The sequence below is a fragment of the Kryptolebias marmoratus genome, linkage group LG23 (genome assembly GCF_001649575.2).
Source record: "Kryptolebias marmoratus isolate JLee-2015 linkage group LG23, ASM164957v2, whole genome shotgun sequence".
NCBI lineage: Eukaryota > Metazoa > Chordata > Actinopteri > Cyprinodontiformes > Rivulidae > Kryptolebias > Kryptolebias marmoratus.
In genome coordinates, this window is record NC_051452.1 from 7,323,534 (window position 1) to 7,351,493 (window position 27,960).

The window sequence follows — 27,960 nt, forward strand, 5'->3', positions numbered from 1 at the left end:
GAACCTTTCTGATCCCCGAATAATTCATAGGTCAGAGTTAAGTGGCTTAAACTTAAAGCCTTTCAGTGAAAACGGTCAAATACTGGAGTGAAAGTGAGTAAAAAAGCAGCCAAAGTCAAATAAGGGGTCCAATAAAAGGGTCATGCCAAAAAAAAAAAAGTCTTGACTGTTTAGAAGAAAATGGGAATAAATTAAGATTGTTTAAGGCTTTCCATAAGCCAACAGATCATTCAGTGATTGAATAATTGGTTCATCCTTCTGTGGATGTTTGGTGCATTGTTTGTACAGTTGAAAATTATAATAAAAGCACAGAAACATGCTCTAGATTCACAGGTTTGTTGTGCATAAGTTACAACAGCTGAGTTATTACAAAGTTCCTTAATTATGCTACAACCACAATATACTCACCCAAACCCTTCCAGAGATGCTAAACTTACTGCAGTCCCTCTCCTAAACACCAGAGGTCACTACAGGGAAAATACAACTCACAGGAAGTTGTTGTACAAGAACTAAATCCTTCAAATGCAAACCTAACTGGAATAAACTTCTGCAGCTATGACCTGAAAGCTAAACCCTCCAACCTTAGTTCCAGCATTCAAACCTCTTTCCATCTTGGAAAGACGACGGCGTTAGCGTCATGGTTTGGGTTTGTTTAAGAGCGTAGAGGCCGGGCCAACTTGGCATCAAAATGAATTCTGATGTTCTACAGAAACTCAACAGGAAGTGTGTCACGCAACAAAACGTCCTGTAGTATCAGCAGCAACTCTGAAAGCAATGAAAGTTTGCTTGTGTGGTTCGCAAACTTTCCAAGCAGCCCTACTTCACTTCAGCGTGCTCCAGTTTGGCCCAAGAAGTCAACATTATTTAGACTATAGCAGCTAATGAGGGGCATTTTTATCCCACTGCAGCTTCTGGCATTATTTCTACAGCTGAGAGAAGGCTGATTCGTCTTTAAAATCTCAACAAAAAAAAAAAAAAACAATTTGTGAGAGAGATTGTGTGTTCAACCCGACAGCTGCAGTTACCCAAGAAACAGCTTCTTCCTCCTACTTTTCACAGAGACCCAAAAAATAAATAAAAAAGAAACAGTTTGTTGGGAACAAGAAAGGAGGGAAAACATTTCAGTGACCTGGTTTAGCCCTCGAGAGACCGAGCCGAACAGCAGCAACAAGAGAAAAATCCACTTCGACACAAACATACGACGTTACACACCAGAGGAACACGGGGAGAAAATGGTTCCTTCAAGTTCTGCGGCTCATTGGGTCCTTTTAGAGACGGCGGGCAGCAGCAGTTATAAGGGTTTACTTTTAGCCGGGACGACAACGACACCAATAAACTCGTAAAAAGCCGTTTTATCGCCACGTATCTTTGGGTTTAATGTCCTCATGCTGCTTTATTTTCCAGGAGCTGACCAAATGCTGATTTGCAACATCGATTTTTCCATTTTTGACACTTGCCAGCAAACAACAAAACACCCCCAGCTTAAGATAAAAAGATGTGCAAACCTTCAGACACTTAATAACAGAATAAATCCGTTTTTAGAGGTCTTTATATGCAGATCAGGTCCAACTGTGTGATTATTTACACAAGGTAAGCATATCTCAACACAGAAACAAGATTTATACATCTAATATGTAAAACTCTGCTGACCTGGTAAAAGAAATAATTCAGATCTTTCATAATGCTGTTAAATGCTTAAATCTCAAAGCTTGGAGTGAAAACATTTACTCTTTGTATGATCATGTTCCTGAAACTAATAAAAAAGGCATTTCATGGTGAAAGGAAGGGAGATTTTAAAAGATGGAAGCTAAGAATTCATTAAAAAGACAAATTCAATCATTAAACAAACAAACAAACAAATATAAATCCAGATGGCTTGTAATTAGTGCTAACAAATATCCATATTCAGAAGGGAAAGCAGCTGGAGACGGCAACATTTTGTCTAAAAATAGACTAAATGTTTCACCAGGAAGTTAAAATAAAGCTAACATGTGCTTTGACAAGCAACCATCAGGCTATAAGAGCGATCTGTGAGGCAGCACGGTCCAATCTGAAAGGAAAGTTTTGCTCACATAATCACAAAAGATCCTTTGACCTTTTTCAGCGTCTTTGAGGTCTTCACTTTATTTTGCCCTCTGAAAGCTGATCTTTAAGACGCAGAAAAGGTCGCACGACTCGACACACTGACCTAAAGAAGGGCCACGGCAGAAAGACGGCGACGGCGACCAACAAGACGTCATTTAAATAAAAATATATTTCAGTTTCATAACGTCCAGAGGCAGAGAACTATAAATCAGTGCAGCTGATAGAAACTGCTTCACTTTTATTCACTGATATGCGATTTAGGAACGTGGGCATGCACTGAACGTAAACAAAGCACTCGTCAGAATCCACTAAAACCACCTGGAAGCTCGAGTCACATGACCGACCTGCGTTGGGCTGGCAGGTAATAAATCTGGTGAAACTTCTAAACCGCTAACATTAACCCTTCAACGTTGTTTCGACCCGTGTTCAGCTACTTTGGCTGTTTCTGTAGGTGAAACATGCGGTAGTTGGCAACTGTTTGCAAATTTCACTTAAACTTTAGATTTAATGACAGATTAACCATCAGTACGACAACATATTGTGTAGGTCGTGTCTTAATTTAATTTTATTCTTTTAATAACGTCTACATGACTCCACAGACTCAGCTAATTTTTGATGGCTTTAAATTACTACAAGTTACTGTTTTGGGGAGATTTTGTGAATGTTTTTTGTTAAAAATAGATCTTTCTTCATTAAAGGTCTTTTTTCCCTACATTTATTTTTAAAAGTCAACTTTTCATCCTTCACTTTTATTCTGAAAAGGATATTAAAGAGGAGCTTTTCCACTAAAAATCAAGTTATCGTCCAAAACTGTCTTAAAATGACAACTTGTTTAAATACTGACAGTTTCAGAAAATGGACATAAATCTGCCTTTTTTAGTCTTAAAAAAGGGAACAGAAGACCAAGAATGCTCTAGTTTCTGTTCATTGACCACATTAGGGATTAAATATCAAGAAAGCAACGGATGTAAGACACCTCTGAGATTGTAAATGCAATCCAAATGTCAATTTTAGATTTATTTTATTTAAAAAAAACAAGTCAGACAATTGTACTCGAGTTAGCCAAAAGGCTAATTTTCCTCACCAGAAGCCTCTTGTCTAAAAGGATTAAAATGAACATTAAATAATAAAAAATGTCTGCTTTTTTTGCATACTTGGTGCATTTTCCTTTTACATCTAGGAATGATGTGATTTTACCTGTGAAAACATGTTAAATTACCGTGAGAAGCATGTTCTCCATGTTTTTACAGTTAATTTCTTCACGTTCCTGATCTGACAGATAATCTGGACGACTTCAGAGTTAAATCTGATGCGTCAGTAACTTTGTAAACGTGTCCGGTCACAAAGCGAAGTCAGGGGAAAAGGCCTTAGAAGCCATTTTCGCTCCAGCCTGTGTGACAGCCGTCATCACACAGTGACCCTCTGTGACTGAGCGGCGTCCTCGGAGAGGACGGACGGGAGCCGGGCGCTACGTCCACGGCGGCGGAGAGCCTCAGAGCTGTCACCGGGGTCAGGCGAGAGACGCGTGACATCTGGACACAGCCGAAGTGCTTCACTGACAGACTCGCCGCCTGTTTTAGTCTCTTTGAGGAGTGGATTAATAAAGCATGAACAAACAGAGGCGAGATTTGTCTTCAGTCTGAATTAAAATCAAAGCTTTCGCCATATGAAGTTTAAACCAAATGTTAAAAATAGGTACTCATTGAAAACTACAAAACCAAACATAAAACTATATGAAACACGGTGCAATTTGAAAGAGTTCACTCCAGCAGTCTTCCATATAAATAATATGCAATTCTGAAACACGGGTCTGCACTCAACATAAACAAATCACATTTATCTGCATATTTGACTCAACAAATCTGAGCATTATTACTCCAAACACCAAAACTGTTGGACTTTTCTGCCCTAAATGACTCTTCCATGGACGTCGCCATTGTTGACATATTTTCAGTCACTTCGGCCGTTTCTGTAGATAAAGAAACGCACATCCTCTGTTTTGCTTCAAAATTTTTAGCTTAAAAGGACAATATTACAAACATTTGCTTCTTGCTTTATGAGGTCTTTGTGACTTTGTAATGAGTACCTTTTAAAGCTAATGAATGTGTAAGCGTCAGATTTCACTATAATTATTTTCAATCATTAAACATTTTCAGCTGCCATTTAAGAAAACAAAATGTACTCGTCTAACAGCCTTAGTTATATTTCTGTATCGAGAATGAACTCACCTTCTGTAACATGTTCAAACCGTAGAAGCTGACCCAATCAGTTTCTGTAATTTACAATAAAATAGTCAATATTTACAATTCTGTTGCACATACAAGCAAAGTTTTAAAGGTAAATGTTAAAATGGCTACTTAAAGTTAGCATTTTTTAGATTTTTAGAAATTCAACTTCAGTAGTTGAGAACTTGCAGCAGTTTGGACTAAAACTGCCATCATTGATGCATTGAGATAAGCGTGTGGTTTGATTATATGATACAACTGCCTGCCATAAAAACAGACGTTATAGTTTTGGTTGTCTGACTCGCCTGACAACAATAAACAATTAACGCTATATTGTGTTTATGGTTTATAACGACACCTATCTCTACGTAAATTGAATATATAAATGCTAAACATTCATTTCATTATGTAAATTTTTTTTGTACTTTTATGAACTTAAATATAACTACTTTTAATTTTTCCGTTAAGAGTGGTTTTTAAACCATCTGGCCGGACTTTAAAAGCTATGACACAGTTTGACTGACAAAATAACAAACAAATTTAAGTATTATTTGTAAAACAAACGGTTAGTTTTACGACTTTCAGCAACGTCTTTACGGCACTCATTACGTCACAGAACAAAAACATGCTAATCAGCTAGCAGCCTCCATTAGCATCAACTTTAAAAGCCCGAACTTACCGTTTAGTTGAGTTAAAATATGTCCAGGCCTAGCTTTCCCTCTCACAAAGACTTTGCTTCTGTTTCCCTTTTGCTGTTTTAATATGTTCACATCTTTTTTTGTGACAGTTTTCTGAACACCTGCGGTAATCAGTGCAGGTGTGAGCGGAAGGTTTAATTAGGAATTTAGGAGGCCTACAAATTGCCTGGTTAAATATGTTTTTTTTAATTGATGAAGTCGTTGCAGCTTTAGTGCTCTTAATTTTTTAATGATTTTTCCCTAATTTGTTTTTCAGAAAATAAATAATTTAGATTTCAATGTCATTACCATCTAAATCAGACTATTTCTGATCAACTAAGTGCTTAAAAACAGTAAATTAATGGTCATCTGAGACTTATTACCCTTTGTTTATTAGCCTTTAAGGATTTTTTATACTATTTTTGAGTATCATGACTCAGTGAGAGGATAGGGATCTCAAACACTACCTGCATAAATTTAAATGCATTAAATATTAGCTCAGGCATCCCAGTTTGTTTTTTTTTTTTAGGGAACTACACACTATTGCCTGAAAAAAACAGAAGTACCATTTAAAGAGGCATGTCTACAAGTGGACATGGATGTAATTTTGTCTCAAAACATTTACAATTTGAATAAAGTTACTGCAAACACCTTCAGTTTTTTTTTTAATATTAAGGTTTCATTTCACTGTCTGCTTGAATTTATATGTATATTAAGACTGAAAATAAAATAGAAAGATTTGGGCATTTAGCTCCATGAAATTAGGCCTGAATGAGTTTTCCTTTACCCCCCATTAACTCATATTAGTGTAATTCTGCTGAAAGGAAATTTAAAACAAGAAGCTGGTGTAGATTCTCAGTCATCCAGGACATGGAAAATACAAAAAAAAGGTTAAAAACAAAAACGAGGAGTCCAGTTATTTTTGATTTTAACCTTTTTTTCTTTTGGATTTAAAACAAGAAGGCAGTAAAATGACAAACAATGAAACCACAAGCCTTGTGAATTTAAGCTTAGTTATTAAAAAACATCCACATATCAATAAATAAAGACAGGAAGTCATATTTTTGGGACCTGACTCGAGCACATTTTTATTGAGCGTTCATAACTGTTAAAAACATGTATAAAATTGGTCCTGTTTCAGAAACAAGGCACGCATAGTCATGTCAATGTTCAGTGTTCATGTCATTATTAGCATTATCATTTATCATTTATCAACATCGTCAGCACTTTTCATCTCAGTATTTCTCTAATAGTAGTATCAAGCATTCCCTAATGTAAAAAACACGTTCCAATTGATTTGTCACAGAGGTTAAAATTTTTTTTATTCCGAGCAGCAAGACAATATTCATGCAAAGACGGGAGTGGAGGAGAAGACGCGAGCAGACGGGTTTTCTTTAATAGTAGGTCTCCCGTTCCACCCAGCCTGGAAAAGACGGGGAGAGAAAACAGATTCATCAGGTTCGGATGGTCATGAATTTTATTTAAAAGACGGAGACGGGGAGATTCGAGTTTCTCCGCCTCCAGGTTTAAAAAACAATCTGCTCGTCGGAGATAGAAAGGATAACAAAAAGCACGGATTCCGATCTCACCTCCCGGGCTGCGTCTGAGGATCAGCTTACGGATTTCATCATAGATAAAGATGAGCAGGGAATACGGGAAGGCGCAGAACCACCAGTTGGGCCTGAAAAACACCAGAAAGCAGATGAAATCCAAACCGTCAGGTCCAAATGAACAACATGTGGAGCATTAACGGGGCTGGAGTTTTCAGGGGATTCACTCACTTGAGAGGGTACATTCTGAGGGCCACGTCCATGCCTGGGCAGTAGGAGAGGAAGGCAGCGAGGGCGGTCTCCTCGAACAGCCCGAAGATCAGGATCTTATTCCTGAAACAAACAGAACAAAAACGGTTTTTCCAGGAAAAGAAAACCTGAATAAACTGTGGAAAAAGATGCACAATTGAAAGCCTAGCACTCCTTGAAGGAACTAGTGTTGTGTCGTAAATGAACGAATCTTTTGAGTGAACGAACTGAACCAGATCACTTTATTGACTGATTCGTTCGTTACTTACTCAGTTGAGTTTAGCGGGAGTGGAACTTCCACGTTCTGTGACACTCATGACACAAATCTAAACGACAGCAGCGTGCGCCGTGCCGGCAGGATTTACTCACTGGGATGTGATAGACATCAAGACATCATAAAGAGTAGACCCCGCATGGAAATACGACCGCCATCTTGGAGCAGTCGTCCTTCTTATTTGGTTAAACCAAAAGAGCAGAAGATGCCTCAGCTTATTTCTGTTCAAATCGATGGGCTGTTGACGTTAGGGCTCGGGGGATAACTTTTCACAAGATGAACATGTTACGTTTTGTATTTTATTCTCTCTGTCTCTGATCCGTACCATTGAACGAACTGCTGATTCGCGCAGAAGCAACGATTTGATTCTGTTTGAAGGATGTTGATGTTGGTTTCTCTCTGCATCTTTGAAATATGTTTGCGTGTCTTATAAACCCATGGGGCTGAGCAACTTTTATGATGTATGGCAAATAAATAAACTAAACTAACTAACTAATAAACTGTGTGAACTGAAGGATTCGGTGAACAAATCTTTTGAACGAATCATTTTAATGAACTGATTCTAGTGATTCAGTTCACTCAAAGGAGCTGCCGTTCCCATCACTATAAGGAACGTATATCGGCTGCCGTCTTTCATGTCACACTTTTAAACTCAGATCATTTTATGATGAGAGAGTCATCTCATACTTTGTGCGGTTGTGCCTAAAAATGACAAAACAAAACAGGAGTCCCTTGGGCGAATCTTCCTGAAACTCAATGGGACAGCAATGCTGACACAGTCGCAGGGACTACCTGCTGCACGTTGCCAGAATATTTGCCAAATCGACAAACAACACTGCTTTCTACGAGAACTGCAGGACTGCCAGGTGCTGGGGTGAAGTTGCTGAGCGGACATAATCAACCCATCAGGTCCGTATCCCCGGCCGAGGGAGGCCTGGGTGTGCCAACTCTAGTTCAGGAGTCCACCCAGGCTACGGGAGGGAAGGAGGCGCCATGCTTCCTCATTCCAGAGCAGCTTTAAGCCAGTCTAGTCAGACACGAGCGATAACATTATCACCTGCTTAGTTGTGGGCGTTTTACTCACTTCATGCCCTGCTGGAAGACGGAGTTCCTCCTGGTCTTGCAGATGATCAGATCGGCCCACTGAACGATGACGATGCTGGCGAAGAACGCCGTGTGGCAGGTGAACTCCACGATCTTTCTCTGCTCGTAGGTCTGCAAACAAAAAAACATTTAACGGGATCTCAAACCCTCTCTCAAACGCACAAAAAAAATGCAATTTGTTGGTGTCTCCTCCAGGAAATGGGACTGACCCACTGCTGTCCATAGCTGTCCTCCAGGTCGTTCATGTATTTATTGTCCCAGTTGACCCGGATGCCAACGAGGGTGGACGGCAGGAAGCCGTTTTCAGCCAAGATCACGAAGTAGGTGAAGAAGCCGGCCAGCGCCTGGATCATTCCTGCAGGATTTGAGACAGTCAGCGAGGAAATCTGACACCCGATTCATCAGCCTGATCTCTCTGATGACGGATGGCGGACAAAATGAGCAAATGGGTTTAAACTGCTGATTCCAAACTGGAAATGGAAAACAGAAATCTTTGAAAAGTTGACTAAACAAGCTGGCGTTGTGGTCGTTTGGGGGGAAATCGAATGAATTAATCAGAAAATCTGATTAAAGCTGGCCTTTTAAAAACTTAATGGCGCAAACAATTATTTGTTGAGAAATTTGATACCAATCTTTGGTGGAATTCATTAAAATAAACAAGAATCCAGGATTAAGACTTGCTTTCCTTGAGGGAATGAATGTCGCTCACCATTATGACAGATTTTTAAACTTTAAGTGTAAAGGATGACTCTCAGCTACTACCACACAAAGTTTTAACAAAATATCTGTAAAACTGACTGAGTTAGAAGTATTTTTGTTATATATTATGCATTTTTGTGGGGTCCAGGACCAAACGATCCATGGACCAGTCCTGGTCCTTGACCAGGAAGTTGGGAACCCCTGTTTTAAATGATGTGGGTGAGATCTATTTATGGGCTTATTACTAAACGGGGGAATCAAAAGCTCAAGGCACTCAGACAGCCATCACGCAAACACTCCAGTCCTCCATCAGCTCTGGTCTATTTCTGTTGCACGCTGCTCTTCTTGCTATCTCAGGGCCACGCAGATACCGAGGAGCCCACGAGGAAACGTCAGCTTCCAAACCTCCAGCTCTGCTCGGCCAGATCGCTGAGACAGCTTTGAACATTTACAGAAAGCGTCCGTTTACCGATTTGCCCGTAGGCGATGCTGATGAGCCGCTCGTTCACCAGTTTGTCCGTTTTGGGGTTACGGGGCTGTCTCTTCATGATGTCGCTCTCAGCTGCTTCGTAAGCCAGGGAGATGGCAGGAACCTGGGAATAATTTGACGGGAAGAGGAAATCAGCTCTGGATTTAACCCCATGGAGGCATATTTTAGGGTCCGACAACCAAAGGAGCTCACCATGTCAGTTCCCAGATCGATACAGAGGATGGTGACGGTCCCCAGAGGCAGAGGGATGCTGGCACAGATGAAGAGGAGGAAGGGGGTGATCTCGGGGATGTTACTGGTCAGGGTGTAGGCGATAGACTTCTTCAAGTTGTCAAAGATCAGACGGCCTGTCAGGAGCATGTAGAGCTTAATAAATATGGGTAAATCAAAGTGATGTGAGTTCTCATTTTCTTCTTTTTACCTTCTTCCACTCCGGTAACGATGGAGGCGAAGTTGTCGTCCAGCAGGATCATGTCAGCGGCCTGCTTGGACACGTCGGACCCAGCGATCCCCATGGCAACGCCGATGTCAGCTTTCTTCAGAGCCGGGGAGTCGTTCACACCGTCACCCGTCACGGCCACGATGGCTCCCTGCAGAGCAACAAAGACGGGTAAAATAAGCTCTTTGTATTCTACTTTATGAACAAACGGGAGATTGGAGGATTAATTTAGCAATCTGCAGCTATGGTGTATGGACAAAAAGGGACAATTAGCAAAGACTGTTTCACTCGACAAAAATAATTCTCCTCGGCTGAGATAAACTCAGGATAACCTGTCTGTTCAGCCTTTGAGTGCTGCAGTGCTACACAAAGAATAATGTCCTGTTCCGCAAAAATTGATTTTGTTTGACAGTGTTCCTTCAAAGGAGGCAAAAAGGTAAACTTTTCCTGTAAAACCACTGGGCTACCAAGTGCTTATTGCTCTAAATGTGCACCAGAGAACAGAGACTGCATTCATAGAAAATATATCAGGCATAATATAAGCTTCAGCTAACGCCACTCAATGTGGAGAGAAACTTAAATTAAAGGCTCAATCCAATTAGAACTTGTGCCATCTTTTAGTGCTCAAAGTATGAATTGAGGATAAATCTCAGCTTCGACTACACCAAATATTAACTCTATATCTGTCAAATTGACTGAGTTATAGCGATTTTTGTGATTAATTGGTTGGTAGTGACCAACACAGCCAATTTCCTGCTACTTATGAACTTTAGTTAATCTGTTTCTGGAAACACAAAGAACATTTTTTAGCTCCACCTGTCTCTGGCAGCCCTCTACGATGATGAGCTTCTGTTGTGGGGATGTTCGAGCGAAAACGATCTCGGTGTGGTGCTTCAAAATGTCGTCAAGCTGCTCCGCTGTCAGATCCTTCAGGTCGCCGCCGTGCACAACACAAGCCTTAGCGTCTCTGAAAGGGAACGGGTAGAAAAGTGTTTAAATTTTTTTTAAAAACGGGACCAAAAACACGAGCCTGAGGTTCTCCACGTGCTTGTCTAAATTTCTTATTTAAAACCACCATTTCTAAATAAAATCCGTACCTTGGATTGACTTCGTTGATCGGGATGTTCAGACGGGCAGCGATGTCCTCGACGGTCTCGTTGCCCTCAGAGATGATACCCACACCCTTAGCAATGGCCTTCGCAGTGATTGGATGATCACCTGTCACCATGATTACCTGTGAAAACCAGTTTTCTCGTTTACAGCTGTGGTCAGAAGTTTCCATCCACTCGTCACAGACATGAATGTCAGATTATTTAGAGCTTTAAATGATTTATTTCAACTCTTCTTTTTCTAGGGTGGAATGATTATATGACATACAACTGCAATTATTCTTAAAACCAAGAATTTGGTGCAAAAATTTCAGTTTATTCTGAATTTTATTCAACTCAAAGTGTCAGAATATACATACATTTACCTAAATCTTTGAATAATTGGTGCTGAAGGTTCTAGAAGGTCTTATTTTGAAGTCAAGGCCTGTTAACCTATTGTTAGTGATCAACTGCAGTTGGTAGCTTCTCTTTGCCTGATTTGTTTGGCTAACCAGAGCTCATCTGTCACCCTGAGATGAAAGGGAATGGGTTCGGATGTTCAGGACCAACCCAGGAACCATCAAGGTTCAAGCCCCCCATGAACTGGAAACTGCTGAAACACCAGTGTCCCCGTCCACAGTGAAACCAGTTTTAAATCACCACGGACTGAGAGGATGCTGACCAGGAAAGAAGCCCAGAAAGCTGAAATACGCAGTGGCCCACGTGGACAAGCCAAATGACTTCTGGAGAAAGGTTGTACAGACAAACACGACAAAGATTGAGCCGTCTGACCACAATGACAAGAAGTGTGTTTGGAGGATTTAAGGTGAGGCTTTCAAACTTAAGAACACTGTACCAAACTGTCAAGCATGGTGGTGGTAGCATCATGCTGTGGTACTGGCACACAAAGTTGACAGGAGAAATGAAGGACTGCATCATCCAAATTCTACATCTACATCAAAACGTGGACGCAGTTGGGTCCAACAGGACAACGATCCCAAACACACATCAGATCTGGTTTCTGATTGGATAAATCAGGCAGACAATAAGATTCTGTTATGGCCCTCCCAAAGCACTAACCTCAACGCTAATGAAAGTTTAGGGATTCTGCTTAAAAGTCACGTTTGTGTCAGAAAAACCACTCTACCAATTCTGCTCGAAGCTTGTTGATGGAGACAAAAAGCCTGAGGTTCAGGTGCAGCTGGCGAAGAGATGTTTAATCAAATATTAGTTGGATTATTTGGATATATTTGAACTTCTTTGTTTAATAAATTCAAACTTGTGAACCCAATTCTTAGATTAATAGAATCATCAGAATTGTATGTCGTATAATTATTCTACCCTGGAAAAAGGACGATTCAATTGAATCATTACAAACCAAACATTATTGGATTTATGCCCATTATGTGTGTATGTAGTAAAAGGTTGGGCTCTGAATGTGTGTTTTACAGCCAGCAAGAATAACACACCTTGATTCCAGCGCTCCTGCATTTGCCCACGGCGTCGGGCACGGCAGCACGAGGAGGGTCGATCATGGACATGAGGCCGATGAAGCACAGGTTCTGGATGGGGAAGTTCACCTCGTCAGTGTCGAACTGAAAGCCCTCGGGGAACTGCTCGTCAGGCAGGTTGAAGTGGCAAAAACCTGGACAGGAGGGGGGGGACAGCCCATCAATTCACGAATGAAATTTCCCAGCAGCCCAGCCGGCCCGTTCTTACCGAGCACTCTCTCTCCGAGACCTCCCAGCTCGAGGTAGGCGTTCTGGAAGGCGTCTTTCATCTCGTCGTCCAGAGGCTGCTCTTTGCCCTGAATCATGATGGTGGAGCAGCGGTCCAGGATCCTCTCTGGGGCGCCTTTCATCACCAGCAGGTGCTTTGATTCTGCATCAGGCGCAGAATTCTTGTGAATGGAAAGCTAAGAGTGCAAAAAAGAGAAACAAAAAGTAAAAATAAAGCGGGCCAGTTTGAGCATTTCGTGTGCCATTACCCGAGAATAACACCACAAACTGGGTTAACAATAACACACAAAGCAAACGTGAATGTTCCTGCCTTTTCTTGACATTTAAAATCTTTTAAAAAGATTTATTTAGGAACAAACGGATGTCAATTTGTCATAATTATCCAATTTATTCCACCTAGCAGAGTTTCGACCGATTGCCGTCTAAGAAAAATAATTTCTCGTGTCAACACAATGATGTTTAAACACCTCGTTTTCATGCTAAATTAATTTGCTTTGAATTAAAGTTTCCATACCTGGTATTTGTTGGTGGAGTTGAATGGGATCTCGGCGATTTTGGGGGTTTTCTCTCTCATCTCCTGGACCGACCCGCAGCAAAGCTCGATACACTTCAGCAGGGCCGACTCTGAGGCGTCACCGGCCACGTCTCGCTTTTAAAGACAGATTAAAGAGGGTTAATCATCGGGACCAAAGCTAAACGGCCAAGACGCACCAAGAAACATGGAGGACTTTTGAGGGTTTCTGTAAAGTTGAGTGGTCCAGAGATGTCTGCATTCCTGACCAACTACAAGAAACGTCTCACCAACTAAATCTTCTTCACTAAATCATGTTTTAGTTAAGATTGTGAAACACTTTTTCATTCATATTCTGTCTTATTTGGCTTTAACAACAACAATAAAAAAAATCCTCCATGTTATTTGTGTTCATCCACACGTATAAAAAAAAAAAAAAAGCTCAAAAAGGGGCCAATTTTCATTTCTCTCTCCCCACATAATTACACACTTGGATAAAAATACCCCGTTTCCCCTCCTCACACACTTCGAACGGTGACTTAAAGAAAAATAATAAGCGGTGAACAAGATAAGAGCGGTAATTATGACGCCAGCCAGACGTTTACAGGTGATTAATACACACACGCGTGTTAACTGGTTACATAAAGAGGGAGGAAAGCAGGCTCAGGAGACCGTTTCGAGGCTGAAACAGGACGGCGTGTGTTTGTGTTACTGAGGGGAGGGGTTCAGAGCGGTTGGACTGTGTGTACGCTCGGGGGAGATCAAACGCCGACAACAAAATAAATGTCTGAGAGCAAAATACTCAACTGAAAATCACTCCCGTTTCTTTTTTCTTATTCTGTTAAACACTCAGACCTACAACTGAAGGTCTGCAGGCCAGAAAGGGCCTTTGTTACAATTTTATCTGGCCTGGAAGTTGTTATTTTAACTGTGTTAGAAGTGGCACAGGGCTTTTCAAGATGGACGCCAGCTCAAACGCCATCTCATTCTTTGTCGCTCTGTAAAAGAAATCTTTATATTTTCATTATGAGCCAAAATTAACACAGGCAACGCCATTTTTTGTTTTTGTGCATCGAGACGCTCTGACGTGATTTGAATCTTTTCCATATAATTTAAAAAAATCAGGTGTTTACTGTGGCGCAGAAAACAACTTTATGGAAGCAGACTTTGGACGCAGAAATAGACAGAAATCGTGAGACAAGGGTTTAGGGACCGTCTGCAAAGTGACAAATCAGGCTGGAACATTCAACAACTAAATCCCATCAGACATTTATGTCTCCCTTTAAAGTCAATCCAATAACAAAATTAAGAAAAATGCACATTTATATAATTATGGAGCATTTTTATTATCGTGCTACATAATTAACGGTTTGACTGAGTCTGATTTATTTAGATTATGCTGTAGAGTATCGTCTACCAACCAGGAGACATGCTGTCCTGCTTAGTCTCATCTTTTTTGCCCAGAATGCATCAAATCACACCACTTTTAAAACCTTTTTTCTTGGGTTGGACCACCATCAGCTGGTGCGTTCTACTTGCATTTAATAGTCTTATATTATTTATTAAATGTTTCAGATTAAGTCAACAACAGTCCACTTTGGTCTTGGCACCACTTGAACTATTATCTGGTCAGAAATAAACTATTTCTCCAAACTGAGGTTGTTCAAAGAGCTTTCTACAACAGGTAACACATTAAATATTCATAACCTTTTCATAGAACTCCATTTTAAAAAGATTTAAACAAATTTTAAAGGCTATATGTAGAAGAAAAAGGTACATTTTAAATGTAGCATGCTTCTTAGATCCTAAATAAAGTTAAAAGGAAAGTTTACACATCATCACGTCATGGAAATACTGTCCCAGAGATGCTTTTTGACAGGTTTTCACTGTTTTTAATTATTCTGAACTGGTCTTTCTACTGGAAATGGACCATCCAGTTTTTAGCAGTAAGTATTTTTGAACTGGTGCTGCCATTGGTAGAAATAAAAAGTAAAGCCAACATTACCAAAAAAAGGTGTTTTTGGTTAAAACGTTGGGTTGTTCCAATTGACTTTCAAATTTCAAAAAGGATCTCTGAAGTTTCCGAATCTTATTTCTTCAAAAACAAGCCCACCTTCAGGATGGGAATGTTGCTCTGCTCGGCCAGGAAGACGGCGCGGTTGCAGAGTCCGGCGATCCTGGCCAGACCCGCCCAGGTGGCGGAGCTCCTGTCGAACGAGGTGCCGCTCTGGTTCTCCGTGGTGTCGGCCTCGTGGATCTGGTTGTCGAACCACATGTGGGCCACGGTCATCCTGTTCTGGGTCAGGGTGCCGGTCTTGTCCGAGCAGATGGTGGAGGTGGAGCCCAGCGTCTCCACAGCTTCCAGGTTCTTCACCAGGCAGTTCTTCTTGGCCATACGCTTGGCGGTCAGGGTCAGACACACCTGGAGGCGGAGTTACCCGGGTCAGTTAACGCTCGGGCTCATTTTCAGAAGCTTCAGGAGACACGAAAACACCCCGACTCACAGTGACAGTAGCCAGGAGACCTTCTGGCACGTTGGCCACGATGATACCGATCAGGAAGATGACGGCCTCCAGCCAGGTGTATCCAAGGATCAGGGACAGGACGAAGAAGGACACACCGAGGAATACCGCCACGCCGGTGATGATGTGGATGAAATGCTCGATCTCGATGGAAATAGGGGTACGTCCAACTTCCAGTCCAGAGGCCAGCGTGGCGATACGACCCATGACGGTCCGATCTCCGGTGCTGATCACGATACCACGGGCAGTTCCTGAAAAAACAATTCAATTAGGTTTTTTTACCACCGAGATATCTAGTAAGTTTTAGATGTTTAGATGTTTCCTGCCCCTCTTACCTTCAACGCAGTTGGTAGAAAAGAAAGCAATGTTCCTGGTTTCCAATGGGTTCTCGTTGGAGAAGTCTGGAGTACGGGTCTGAGGTTCTGATTCACCAGTCAGGGAGGAATTGTCCACCTGAGATACGAGACAGCAGCAAAGATTGATGGGAAAAAAGGAAACAAGAAGGTCAACATTTAAAGAAATGTTAAAACAAAAACAATAAACTGCCTTTTTCCTTTGTTTAAAACCCTTTTTAAGGATTAAGTGGCCGAATTTGAGTCACCAAAATAAACCACCTAAACGATGATTGTGGAAAAGCTTTTGACATGATTTATTCAACTGTTGCTCTTAATCAGTCAGATGATGAGGCGTTAGATGATTGGAGTCAAAGTTTTCTTGAATCTTTTCACTTGTCAATTAAAATCAAGCCTGTTTGGGGTTTTTTTTTTTTAGGAGAAAATTACTTCTTTCAGGTGTGCCCACCTTGCAGCCGTGAGCGGAGATGATTCGCAGATCGGCCGGGATCCGGTCTCCGCCTTTCACCTCCACCAAATCTCCGACGACCACCTCCTCAGCGTTGATACTCTTCTTCTCTCCGTCACGAACGACCAGGGCTTGCTGTGGAATGAGACGCAACAAACGAGTTCAACATTTGCAGTTCCCCTTTTTTTTGGGTTCGTTTTATTTGCAGTCATGAAGGGGCACCTGAGGAACCAAGTTCTTGAAGGAGTCCATGATCTTGGAGCTCTTGGCCTCTTGGTAGTACGAGAAGCAACCAGTGATGATGACGACAGCAGACAGCACAACACCTAAGTACAACTGAAAACACAAATCTAGTTATCTTCTCGTTTTCCCCACACATACTGACAGATTTAATATTAGTTGCAGGGATTTTTCCCCCCCCCTCACATTATCGTTTGCAGGCTCCTCCTCCATCGCAGCCTGAATACCATAAGCCAGGAAACAGAGGATGGCGCCGGTCCACAGCAGCATGGAGAAGCCGCCAAACATCTAGACGAAAACCGGAAACATGAGAGATTTTAAACCCAACAACCTTCAGAGACTCACACCGTATCGATGCGGGATCTTACCTGTTTGCAGAATTTGACCCACTCTGGGGTGGTGGGAGGAGGAGTGAGGGCGTTGGGCCCATCGCGGGCCAGAATCTCAGCAGCTTTTGCACTGGACAAACCCTAAAATTTGGAAAAACACACGCACGGGGTGGCAAATTGTGAAAAGCATGTCGCGGAGTGCAAGAAAAACCAGGTTTCATCATCGTTGTGTACCAACCAGCAAACTCACTGAAACATATTTCAGTCCAGAGGGGAAAGTAGGAGCTGCTTGTTGCCTAGCAACACAGCATCAACAGAAAAACACATCCTTCATCATCAGATAGCGGGAAGAACACTTTAGGAAGAGTAAGAAACGACGCAAATGAGATCGTACAAAAATCAGGGCAAAGGGGGCTTCTCGGGCTAATGAACGCACGCTCGCGCACACATGCGGAGCTCGGAGACCCTAATTAAAAGCACTGATTAACTATTCTCCTTGATCTCTGCTGCATGACCAGGAGCACATTTACATGAGGAGAGTGGGCTCCCTGGAGCGCTTGATTAAACTGCCGGCGCTCTCTGTAAGACTGGCCTCCATAGGAGCACAGTCAACTGAAACACCGGCCTCTTCTTCTCTCAGCATCCAAGGAAATGTGCATTTTCAAACCATTATTTTATTATTTCACAAATGCACCTTCCTTCAGAGTGCTGCAGCCTTTCGAGCTGGTTTTAGGTCAGAAAAGGAACCAAAGTTTGAGTCCAAACCAAAGGGAGGCATTAGCTTCTGAGGACAAAACAAAAAATACAAAATGTATTTTTTGTTTTTTTAATCTCTAACCACTTTTTCAAAACAGGGAAGTGATGCAACCGGTGCTGGTTGATTCTCATACTTAACCTTTGCCATTTTATACTCGTGCTTACTATTGCATCCCCGTGTACTTCTTAATTCTGGCCCATGTGGAGCCAGGGGTCAGAGGTTAAGTTTACTGGTGAGCGTACAGGGCGAGGGATTTGGCAAATCTTAGCCTAGCCTTAAACTACATTATGTGTTATTGACGTTACTCCAGTAGATTCAATTATCGACATCAGGGGGCTGCCAAGATGAGCATGAGGTCAAGGAGAGGCGAGATGGATGAGGGGTGGAGGAGAGCTCCATGAGGGGTGGAGGAGAGCTCCATGAGGGGTGGAGGAGACCACCATGAGGAGGTGGTGAATTTCAAAGGGAACTTGTCAAACGCCACAAATGAAACCAGCCAATCAGACGTCTCCATTAACTGGTTTTATCGTCAGAAAGTTGTAGTGTTCTGGTTGTAGACAAGTTGATGAAAACATGGTTTAAAATTTCCATTTCCAATTCGTGGCGATACTTTTTTGACAAAATAAGCGTAGTAATTAGAAAAGTTTGAAGCCACTTTAAAAACAAACTTTTAAAATTCAACTCAGCCTCATAAAGCATTAAACCGTCAGACTAAAGTGGAAAAAGGGAAGTTAACGGCAAACAGCAGCCAGCTCCTGATGTTTGATCTCAATGATCAATGCACCTTTCAGAAACTGGATCACTTTGCCACGAGCTCACAAAACGACACCCCTGTGTGACTTCTAAAGCTACAAATGCAGCACATCTCTGCTGTGATCGCTCAGAAAAGGAAAAAAGAAATACTTCTGACAGCTTTTACTCACGTTGGTGAGGTCTGTTCCATATTTGCGATTGAGCTCGTCCAGCGTCAGCTTGTGATCATCCTGCAAGGACACAAAGACGAAGGGTGAAGAAGAGGAAGGACAGTATACAGTGTAAACAGTTTACTTTAGTGATAGATTTATAAAAAAGCAGAGGATACCACAGGTATGAGGCAGAACAATCAGAGGAAGACGTCCTGAGTGAAAAGCCAAGGCACAGCCCGGACACTTACCATATCCACTTCCTTCTTCAGTTCGTCCATATCCTTCTCTTTCTTCCCTTTCCCCTTCCCTTTCTTCTTGCCGCCCTGTTCCGAGGTCGCAGCCAACTCATATTGCTCTCTTCCGTCCTGGAAGAACAACGTGGAAACTTCATGTTACGCCTCGTCATTCAGAACAGAATATCAAATCTTGCTTCAGACACACAAAGATCTCCACAACCAGGCTCCGTCTTATATTAAAGATCCATATTTTCCTAACAGAGGGCTTTGCTCTAAGATGGCGGGTTTACTCGTGGTTCCTAGAGGTTCTAAAAGTAGAACAGAAGGCGGAGCTTTCAGTTCTCAGGCTCCAACTTCCAGTTTCTATCCTGGAGGCTGACATCCAGTTTACTTTTAAGACTTTCCTTAGTGATAAATCCTATAGTTAGGGCTGGTTTGGGTTTCTGGAGCTCTCCTATAGTTCTGCTGCTGGAGGTTTAGACTGATGGTTTTACACCAGATCCCCTTCCTTACGCAACCTGGGCTCAAACCTGCTACAATAGACCACGGCACCGGCCTATGGTAACCCTTTACACTCCATGTTTATACGTGTAATTATTTCAGACGTTAACCTGCGATTTCTTTTCATAGAAACCACACCTGGACCAGTCTTTCTGTGTCTCTTTCCTGTCCTCTCAATCCCCAGCTGGTCAACACAGTTGGTCACCCATCCTGAGCCTGGTTCTGGTTCTTCTAGAGGTCTCTTCCTGTTGAAAGGAAGTCATTTCTTTCCACTGTTGCCACCGACCCCATCGTCAGGATGGGGTAATGCAACGAAGTGAAGATTCGACGAAATCTGCTGGCTTCCTCAGATAGATAACCTTTACTAACTGGATTCAATAATGTCCTGTATGTAACTGTACTGTGCTATAATAAGAATAAATTGTCTGTAACTGGATCTGAATTGGACTTGTTTAAATGCCCTGAGATGACTTTAGTTGTGAAACTGACTACATAACCAAACAGAATTGAACTGAAATCTTGTTACCGTTTCTACTCAGGCCGAACAGATGAACAGTGGAAATGAGGGTGTTTAAACACAACATCTTTCAACTAAGTAGCCTGAATAAAATCAAAACTGTGCTTTAATTCATGCTGGACTGATTTTGGTCGGTTCAGATCAGCTGCGACTCAGATGGAGCTTTAGAAAACCACTTTTCAGGCAGCACAGGATTTACCAAATGTTTCCTGACACAGTCTAAAAGGATGATTATGGATATTTGTGCAAACGATGCTCAGCCACCACCAAACATCCTGTACCGCTGTGAAATAATCCCCTGAACGTTATCGTACTCTAATCTCAAACTGTCATCGGGTTCTCGAGGTTCTTTGGGTTCAGATGTGCCGCCATTGGCAGATGTAGGAAAAACAGTTTGTAAAAATCAGCCGAACACCCCGCAGAATGTGATATACCTCTTAAACAATCACAAATAACATGAATGCATAGATATGAATTGCAAATACTAATATTGTTATACTTTTATTCAATGCCCTGTTCTCTTAAATTGTTATTTTATTGCAATTTTTAAAGGGATTTGGAGATAAATTCATTCAGGACTAACCTGAATTATTCAAACTTTGGTGTCAAGTCAGTTTTTTTGATTTTTCAACACAAGGATTGTTAGGAAACTCAACTAAAATCGCGTTGAAGCGTAAAAATGATGCTGAAATATTATTATTTTAAGTTGAAAACTCCTCTTCACAGAGCTGGGTGATATGCATTCCTTCAGGGAACGCTCAGCTGAAAGTAAATGCGTATTAACCACGTTTACACAATCAAAAACCAAAACACTTTGCACATTTCTTCATAAAAGAGGAACACAAGAAGCAGAACGACACACCGCACACAGAGGAGGAATTTATAGCAACGTTTCAGTTACTAAAAGCTAAAAAAAAACAAAAACCATCATCTTACCAGCCAGTTAAAAAACGTCTGCCTTGACATTTTTTTAATTATTTCTTTGAAAGTAAACGATTTAAACGTGATGACGCTTTTACAGACGTTTTAGTTTTTCGTTTAACTGAGAATTAAAAGCATCAAAAACTGTTCAACACAGAAACTTGAGGCTAAAAGACGAGCAACAAACTGCTGTTCGTACAAGAACTAAATCCGACACCAAGATGTGATTTCCAAAGACCTGTTGGACAAGCAGCAGAAAAATAAACAGTTTTCCATCTGAACGCTGAACGACACAAGTCATAGATGCTCACAAAAGTCCAGGTAAGACAAATAAATGTATCATTAATGAACCCTTAAAGGGGTGGATTTGGAGATGAGGCTTTCTTTGTCCGGGACGGATTAAGAGAGGAGCTGATTACATTTTTGCCAGGAAGAAAGTCGCCGTCACCAGCAGCTTCTCTAAACATAACCTCGACAGCTTTGTGGCTCCGCCGCTCTCCAGAGTGGAACAATGAAGCAGTCATTTAATGAGAATCCCACTCAGGGGGACATTTTGTCACTTTTAGCTCCAACTGGAACATATATTCCCTCACAGCTTTTAGATAAACACGATAATTCAAGTTTAGATGGAAAAACACGCTCCTCAGGTCAGTTTGTGAGGCTGGCCTCGTACTTGACGTCCACTATCACACAATCGGGTGACGGCCGGCCTCCCGCCCGTCCCTATCTCCATGCTGTCCCCCCACAGATGTACCCTCTCATTATCAGCGGCCAGAGTAGCTGACAGAGCAACAAAAGCACAAAGACTGTGTCGTCCAGATGGCTTCAAGCCAGGCGAGGTGGTGTGATGGAGAAGGGGTAAGATACGGAGAGAGAAAACAGAGATGGCAAAGACGAAGTCAACAAACATTTAAAGTCAGTTTCAGAGACTCAGTAAATGCAGCATGAAGCGATTTGTCCGATCCGTGTGTCATTAAACGCCTCCAACCCTCCTGAGGTCTCGCAGGAGGTTCAATAAGACGAGGATAATGAGCTTACGGCTGGTTTAGGAGCTCCAGCAGCAGATGGTCAGCATTAACCCTGCTGAAGCAAGAACACGGACATTCCTACACCTTCAAGGGATACTTTGGTCCTTTATGCAGAAAGGACCAAATAAAAAGTGCCCCAATATTTGGTGAATTCATCAAATTTCGACAAATCAGTCTAAAAATATTCAAGAACTGAATGAAATTTGACGTTTTACCAAAAATACAACAAAAAGTGTTTCTATTCAGTAAAACATTTATTGATTTATGTAAGTGTTCAAAATTTGCTTCTATATATGTTTCTTATTTCCCTTTCAGGGCTACAAGATGACACATGGGGCGCTAAAACACCCATGATGCCCCTGTTCAACAGTAGGACGGTCGACGAGCCGAGCTGGACGACGAACGCTGCTCCGAGTCGATGAAAAGCGCAGAGTTTGGGTACGAAAGGCCAGCGACTGAAAACAATGGTTCCAATTGTCCCAAAGTTTGGAATTTAAGAGTCGTTTTCTTCCCATTGAGCAATAAACACAATTTCAACAGTGATTCTAGTCAAATACCTCATTCAGTCTGGAATATATCCGGCTACATTAGACCACATTCTGCCCAAGCACTTTAGTACGCAAACTTCATTTATATCCAACACACACACACACACACAACTGAAAACGTTAAGAGTTAGACAAACCAGGACTTTAATACTGATTGAAATCCACAATATTGTGGTTAAAACATCAATGTGCCAAAATATTCATCGACTTTGTTCAGTTTACAGCTGGAAGGGAGACAATACTGGCTAACAGGAAGATAAGTTTATACATTTAGATTTTCGACAAACAATAAAATATGTCATTTTATTTCGTTGAACTGTGTTGAAAATGAAACCTGTGTGGCATGAACCGCCCCAAACAAAAACCAGAAGCAGTCTTGTTTATCCCTTCAAGGACTTGTGGGGATTATTGGGGACAAAATTACAAGAAATACGCAAATCTTCACTGGAAATCACACTCAGCTGGGACTTATGACACGTTTGTGTGTGTGTGTGTGTGTGTGTGTGTGTGTGTGTGTGTGTACGCATTTATGCATATACATTCCTGCAGATTTATTTGCCACAATTTAGCCTCAACGTTTCTTATTTATGTTTTTATTCGATCGCAGTTTCGGCTCCTTTTTTGTCTCCGAATTCCCCAAGCTGTCATCTCTCATTTCTTGCACTTCTGGTTTAGTTGAGTCCGATTTCTAGACGTCTTTGGACCACAAAGATGACAGCCTGGAATCATCAAACTGGGTCAGACTGAACTTTACCAACTGTTCATTAATTTCCAAGACCCTAACTGCACTGAAATGTTTCCGTTCTTGGAAAATGAAGGCCACATTTTGTTCTAGGACGTCATGATATCGACCAAAATGTCCCAATAACTGAACGACTGATTGCACTGAACTTTGGTGCCGACATCGACGGCGCCTTTAAGATGGATCATCTTATCTTACAACACAGTCGGGTCAAGAGTTTAAAGTTCTCCGAGACTTTCTGATTCTGACCAGCAAAACTGAAGTCAGCTGCTCTTTGGATTTTGTGCAAATTGGCGACAAATTCACACTAAATCAAGGCAAAAGCAAGCAAAATACTCTCCACTCAACATGTATTTATGGCCGTCGTTACAAAGGGCCGCTGACTGTGTCACTCAAACAGGCGACAAACCTGTTTGGCGTCTCGCTGACCACAAACAGGCTGAGAAAGTTAAGTCCAAGCAGGTAAAAGGATCCCGCTACTCTAGAAGCGAACCTCGATCAGGAGTTAAGACGAATCAATAATTCAACACTTTACAAGAATAACAGGTGTTAGCATGTTAGCAGGGAGGCCCCTGAAACGCCGGCCGACTACTAATGAGTCTGTATGCAGCCCTACAGCGTGGCGGTTCGAAGCTGCGGCCGCCATTTTCTTTCAAAGTGAACCCATTTGGACAAAGAAAGACCAAATGTGGACATCCTGCACGCAGTCCCAGTCATGGAAATATGCTAACTAATATTGTTTTTCTACTGCTTCGGCTGGCTGAAGTTTCCCAGAGCACGCAGTGTGTGATCCCAGCACATGTTGTTATTGTTGCACGAACCCCCCTGGCCCGCAAAGCTGGAAAAACACTCAGCTTAGTTCTGGATCACCACGGCCTGATCTTTGCCTCTGGACCCCTGAAGGCCCCCCCGGGGCCATCTGGCTTTGAGCGAATAATTCACAAACAGAGGCTGAGTGGTCGAAAAAACGAGCCGAGAGCTTGTTTTCAACGGAGAAATGAGAAATGTGGAGCTTTAACAAAACATTTCCTGAAGGAATGCATATCACCCGCCTCCTTGGATGCCAGAGTTTTATACAAAGATCCAGCTGGTGTTCAGGCTATATGTTCTGGATGACTCTAAGCTACCACCACACCAAACCTTAGCTCTATGCATGTCAAATCAACCGAGTTACAACCAGTTTTGGGTTTTTTAAGCTGCGGCGACCATCTTTAACATTTACTTGTAGATGTACAGAACTTTGAGTGTTTCATTAAAATCCTCCCAGAGGTTCATGAGATATTTTGCTTACAGACAAAGAGGCAATTACATAACTGACGGCCGTTCATGGTGGAGGGCGATAATCATAATAAATATAAGAATACAAAAGTTGAATCCGTTGGTAATTGGACGTTTCCTGAAAACATTTGTACATTTCACTAAAAGTGCTGATTTTAAAAACTTCCTGTCAACTTTAAGGTCATTCTCTGATTTTTTAAAAGCTCTAATAATATACATTTACATACAGTAGTTTCTATTAAAGAGGGAAATATAACGTTATTGGATTGTCAAAGCAGAAGATCGCAGTCTTGTCGATTCGGCACATCCAAGTCTTTAATACTTGTTGTAGTTTTTCAGTTCAGGAACATTATTTGGCCTGTTCTGTCATTTTTACTAAAAGGATTGGTAAAGAATAGTAAATAAATCAATAGTCATCAAAAAAAAAGGGATTTTACAGTCAAAAAGTTGATATATTTGCCATTTAGACCAACTCTATTGTCTATTTTTTAGTGTATATATTTTACTTCTGCTGCTTGACATTGAAAATTAATCATAATATACGACGGTAATTTTACACAAACGCTTTTTGATTTCAGCTTAGAAACGTACTCACTCAGCCACACGTTTAAAGCCAGAATCTCAGTGTGCGGCGAGTCTTCAATAAATGTCTCCAGACGTTCACGAGCGGTCAGGACTTCCTCGCCCGAGTCGCAGGGTTGAGCTCTCGAGTCGCGGGAATTTCAAACACGTTGGAAAATTTTCCTCCGTCAGATTTCCTCTCAAAACTAATCAGGGTTGTTGTGGGCGTTTGGAACCTGTCTCGAACCCTTCTCAATTTAGGTTTTGAAATTCCAGGGTGCTAGAAATGTTTGGTTTTTTTGGCAATATTTATGTGAAGCCTGGCAAATTTTGACCCAAACCTTGCCAGGAGTAATGTTCAGTGTGATTCCAAGTAAATATTTTAATATTTTCTCACTTTTGAGTCTCCAACTAGTCCCCAACAGTTTGAGCCCAGGGAGGTCCCACTACAAGGAGCACAATTATCAGAAAAACCTAAAAATAAAAAGAGATTAAGACAGTTCAAAGCTGCTCCCACATCACTGAAGGAGCCGCCTTATGAACAACTTCCCTTGCTTTTGACATTTTCTTCCAGAAACAAAAAGCAGCGTTTCTCTCGTGCCGTTTCATAAGAGTCTGTAAAGAAACATGTCTAAGATGGCTCTGTGAGCTATGACATTTACAATCAGATCACCGTACAGGAACAAAAACCCCCACCTGGGTTCAGCCTGAAGGGGACAGCCCCTCTTGATTCACTGAAACCACTTTTAAACGCAACACTAAACCCCGAAAACAAACGGCAGGGATTTTCCCCAAACTCTTCGGCTCATTCTGTGCACATATTTCTCAGCATCGTACTTTTTTTTTTTTAAATAAATCTATTTTTAAATGCTACAGCTTGGCCTTTTGTGTCCCAAGACGTTGACATCGACGTTCTTCCCTGCGCCGCTTTTAAATGCTAGCCATCCGCTTCTCTTTGTCCGACTTGTGATCCCGTTCCTCTGGGCGAGGACGCGCTGTCAGTCGGGTTTGGAAAGTCTTCTCTGGCATTTTCCCCGTATGTTGCAGAGCACGGAAAACGTCTTCTTGATGCAGCACGTCCACTGAAATAAAGGACAAGGATTTGGTCCAGCAGCAGCCAAGGCTGACGATGACAGTCCTTGTCGTCGGCCATCTTTGGTGACAGAGTTTGACAAAGTTATAGCTCTTTTGGTCAAACGTGACGAACAATCTAATACGATACTATGAGATGTGTTGGCATCAAAGTTGGTGTTGTGAATGACTCTTGGCTACTACCACACCAAATTTTAGCTCAACTGACTGAGTTACCCCATTTCTGTACGAGTTAAAGCTAGTTAGCTGCGGTGACCAGAACTTAATCAGTTGTCGATTTACAGACAAGCAGGGTTTATTACAATAACCGATGCCAAAATTGCCATTTCTTTGCATTATCTAAGGTTACTTGGCTGTGGCGTCCATCTTGAATGGGTTTGAAGCCGAACAATTAGTTCTAGTTGTACTCCCCATGAGTATTTTGAGAGTTTCATTGTGGCGATTAAAAATAACTAGGGCAAACGGTCGACGGCGTTGCCAAACACAGACGCCTTCGCTGCTGAAGCCTACTGTACGCCGAACAATGGATCCTTGTGCCGCTTCCACAAATTCTCCGTCCATGTCACAAACAAAAGGCTCAGAAACCGGCTCATGTGACTCCTGAGACCACGGTCATGTGAGCTTTTTTTTTATCCGGCCGTCAGCACAAGTCGTGGAGATCCGTAGGAGTTTCACAGCAGACGAAAAGCCGACGATTCTTGTATTCACCCGTCAGTCGGGAAATCACAGAATCGATCAGAGCGCGAGGTTTACGAGGCGCGTGATCTTCTTCGTGGAGGCCGCAGTTTGAGAAGCAGCTGTGTGGGGAGGCGAACTTCAACTCTGATTGGGAAGTTGAACAAAAATGTCTGAATGGTGGTGGAACTCAAAGAGCGTGAGAAAAAAAAAAACAGATTTACGTTTGGGGATCCTTTAAAGGGAGAGAGATTTAAAATGTTCTGAATGAAGTCCTCCCCCCTCCCTCCACGCTTTCTCCTTTTCTTGCCTGAGAGAAAAGCCTCGAACAATCAGGAGGAAGCGTCCGGTCGAGCTCTTGAATATTTTACAGCGTAAACCTTTTTTTTTTCCTCCCTACTCTTTTTTTTTTAAAACAGGCAGAACTCCTGTGAGCAGTCCTTCCTGGTGCCAGGGCCTTTTGCCAGATACACAATCTGCTCATTCAGTTTGCCCACACACACACAAATCTCAGGTCTTTTTGCCTGGTTGCTATCGGCAACTTTAGCCACGCCTCTCCAGAAATGTGAATGGACAGAGCCCCCCACTCCTCCTACTTTACTTCCCTCCTTTATGCTTTAATTTCCTTCAAACAGCTCTGTTTCAGCAGTAAAAAGACAAGAGTGTTCATTTATACCGGGGGTGAGTTTAACACGCCTTCCACGTCCTCCACAACTTCCAAGTTTTCCAAATAAAACGGACCGGTCGGGCACTCCTCCACCGGCGTTCTTCATCAGAGCTCCGAAACGTGTAAATCAGCAGAAAGCCTTCGGCTTTTAACAAGCTGCACATTGTCCCGTCACAGTTTGGACTACCCTGCGAGCCTGTCCTCGAAACAAATGTTGGGATGTCTTAGAAGTCTAGAAGTTTAAAAAATATAATAAAACAAAAGTTATGAGCCACACCGTTTCTTCCAACTTTCTTTTCTTGTATATTTTGAGGTTTTGTCTTTAAAAAACACGAATGGAAACTCAGATGTCTTGGTAATTTTGAAGAAAAGTTGATTTGAGAACATCCTTAAGGTGGAACCATCGGTCTTCCAAACATCACCGATATGGTTACCAGATTTATGTAGGCACAAAGTATGAGATGGGGACAAAAGCGGCTAAATTCTTTCTAAAAATCAAGGGGGGGGGGG

General features: G+C 42.0%; 1 protein-coding gene and 1 long non-coding RNA gene across 4 annotated transcripts in view; both read right to left on the reverse strand.

The window, feature by feature from the left end:
- LOC108242194 overlaps positions 1 to 5,220 on the reverse strand; it is a 249,138-nt gene extending 243,918 nt beyond the window's left edge. The window contains exons 1-2 of one of the 2 annotated variants that reach the window (XR_005232765.1): positions 4,990 to 5,220; positions 4,314 to 4,357 (exon numbers count right to left, since the gene is read on the reverse strand). This is a non-coding gene — a long non-coding RNA (uncharacterized LOC108242194). The remainder of the gene's footprint in view (positions 1 to 4,313; positions 4,358 to 4,989) is intronic. The other variant, XR_005232764.1, reaches the window with a different exon arrangement.
- Positions 5,221 to 6,048: 828 nt separating this feature from the next.
- Positions 6,049 to 27,960, reverse strand: part of LOC108242195 (sodium/potassium-transporting ATPase subunit alpha-1) — a 26,811-nt gene continuing 4,899 nt past the window's right edge. For both annotated transcript variants that reach the window (XM_017426880.3, XM_017426879.3), the window contains exons 2-23: positions 18,933 to 19,049; positions 18,703 to 18,762; positions 17,062 to 17,163; positions 16,880 to 16,981; positions 16,676 to 16,789; positions 16,454 to 16,588; positions 15,988 to 16,105; positions 15,635 to 15,903; positions 15,244 to 15,552; positions 13,134 to 13,268; positions 12,600 to 12,795; positions 12,350 to 12,525; positions 10,890 to 11,026; positions 10,609 to 10,759; positions 9,775 to 9,943; positions 9,546 to 9,700; positions 9,333 to 9,456; positions 8,374 to 8,519; positions 8,145 to 8,275; positions 6,769 to 6,870; positions 6,577 to 6,668; positions 6,049 to 6,410 (exon numbers count right to left, since the gene is read on the reverse strand). In XM_017426880.3, coding sequence (XP_017282369.1) covers positions 6,382 to 6,410; positions 6,577 to 6,668; positions 6,769 to 6,870; positions 8,145 to 8,275; positions 8,374 to 8,519; positions 9,333 to 9,456; positions 9,546 to 9,700; positions 9,775 to 9,943; positions 10,609 to 10,759; positions 10,890 to 11,026; positions 12,350 to 12,525; positions 12,600 to 12,795; positions 13,134 to 13,268; positions 15,244 to 15,552; positions 15,635 to 15,903; positions 15,988 to 16,105; positions 16,454 to 16,588; positions 16,676 to 16,789; positions 16,880 to 16,981; positions 17,062 to 17,163; positions 18,703 to 18,762; positions 18,933 to 19,049 — 3,069 coding nt within the window. In that variant the 3' untranslated portion in view covers positions 6,049 to 6,381. The remainder of the gene's footprint in view (positions 6,411 to 6,576; positions 6,669 to 6,768; positions 6,871 to 8,144; positions 8,276 to 8,373; positions 8,520 to 9,332; positions 9,457 to 9,545; positions 9,701 to 9,774; positions 9,944 to 10,608; positions 10,760 to 10,889; positions 11,027 to 12,349; positions 12,526 to 12,599; positions 12,796 to 13,133; positions 13,269 to 15,243; positions 15,553 to 15,634; positions 15,904 to 15,987; positions 16,106 to 16,453; positions 16,589 to 16,675; positions 16,790 to 16,879; positions 16,982 to 17,061; positions 17,164 to 18,702; positions 18,763 to 18,932; positions 19,050 to 27,960) is intronic.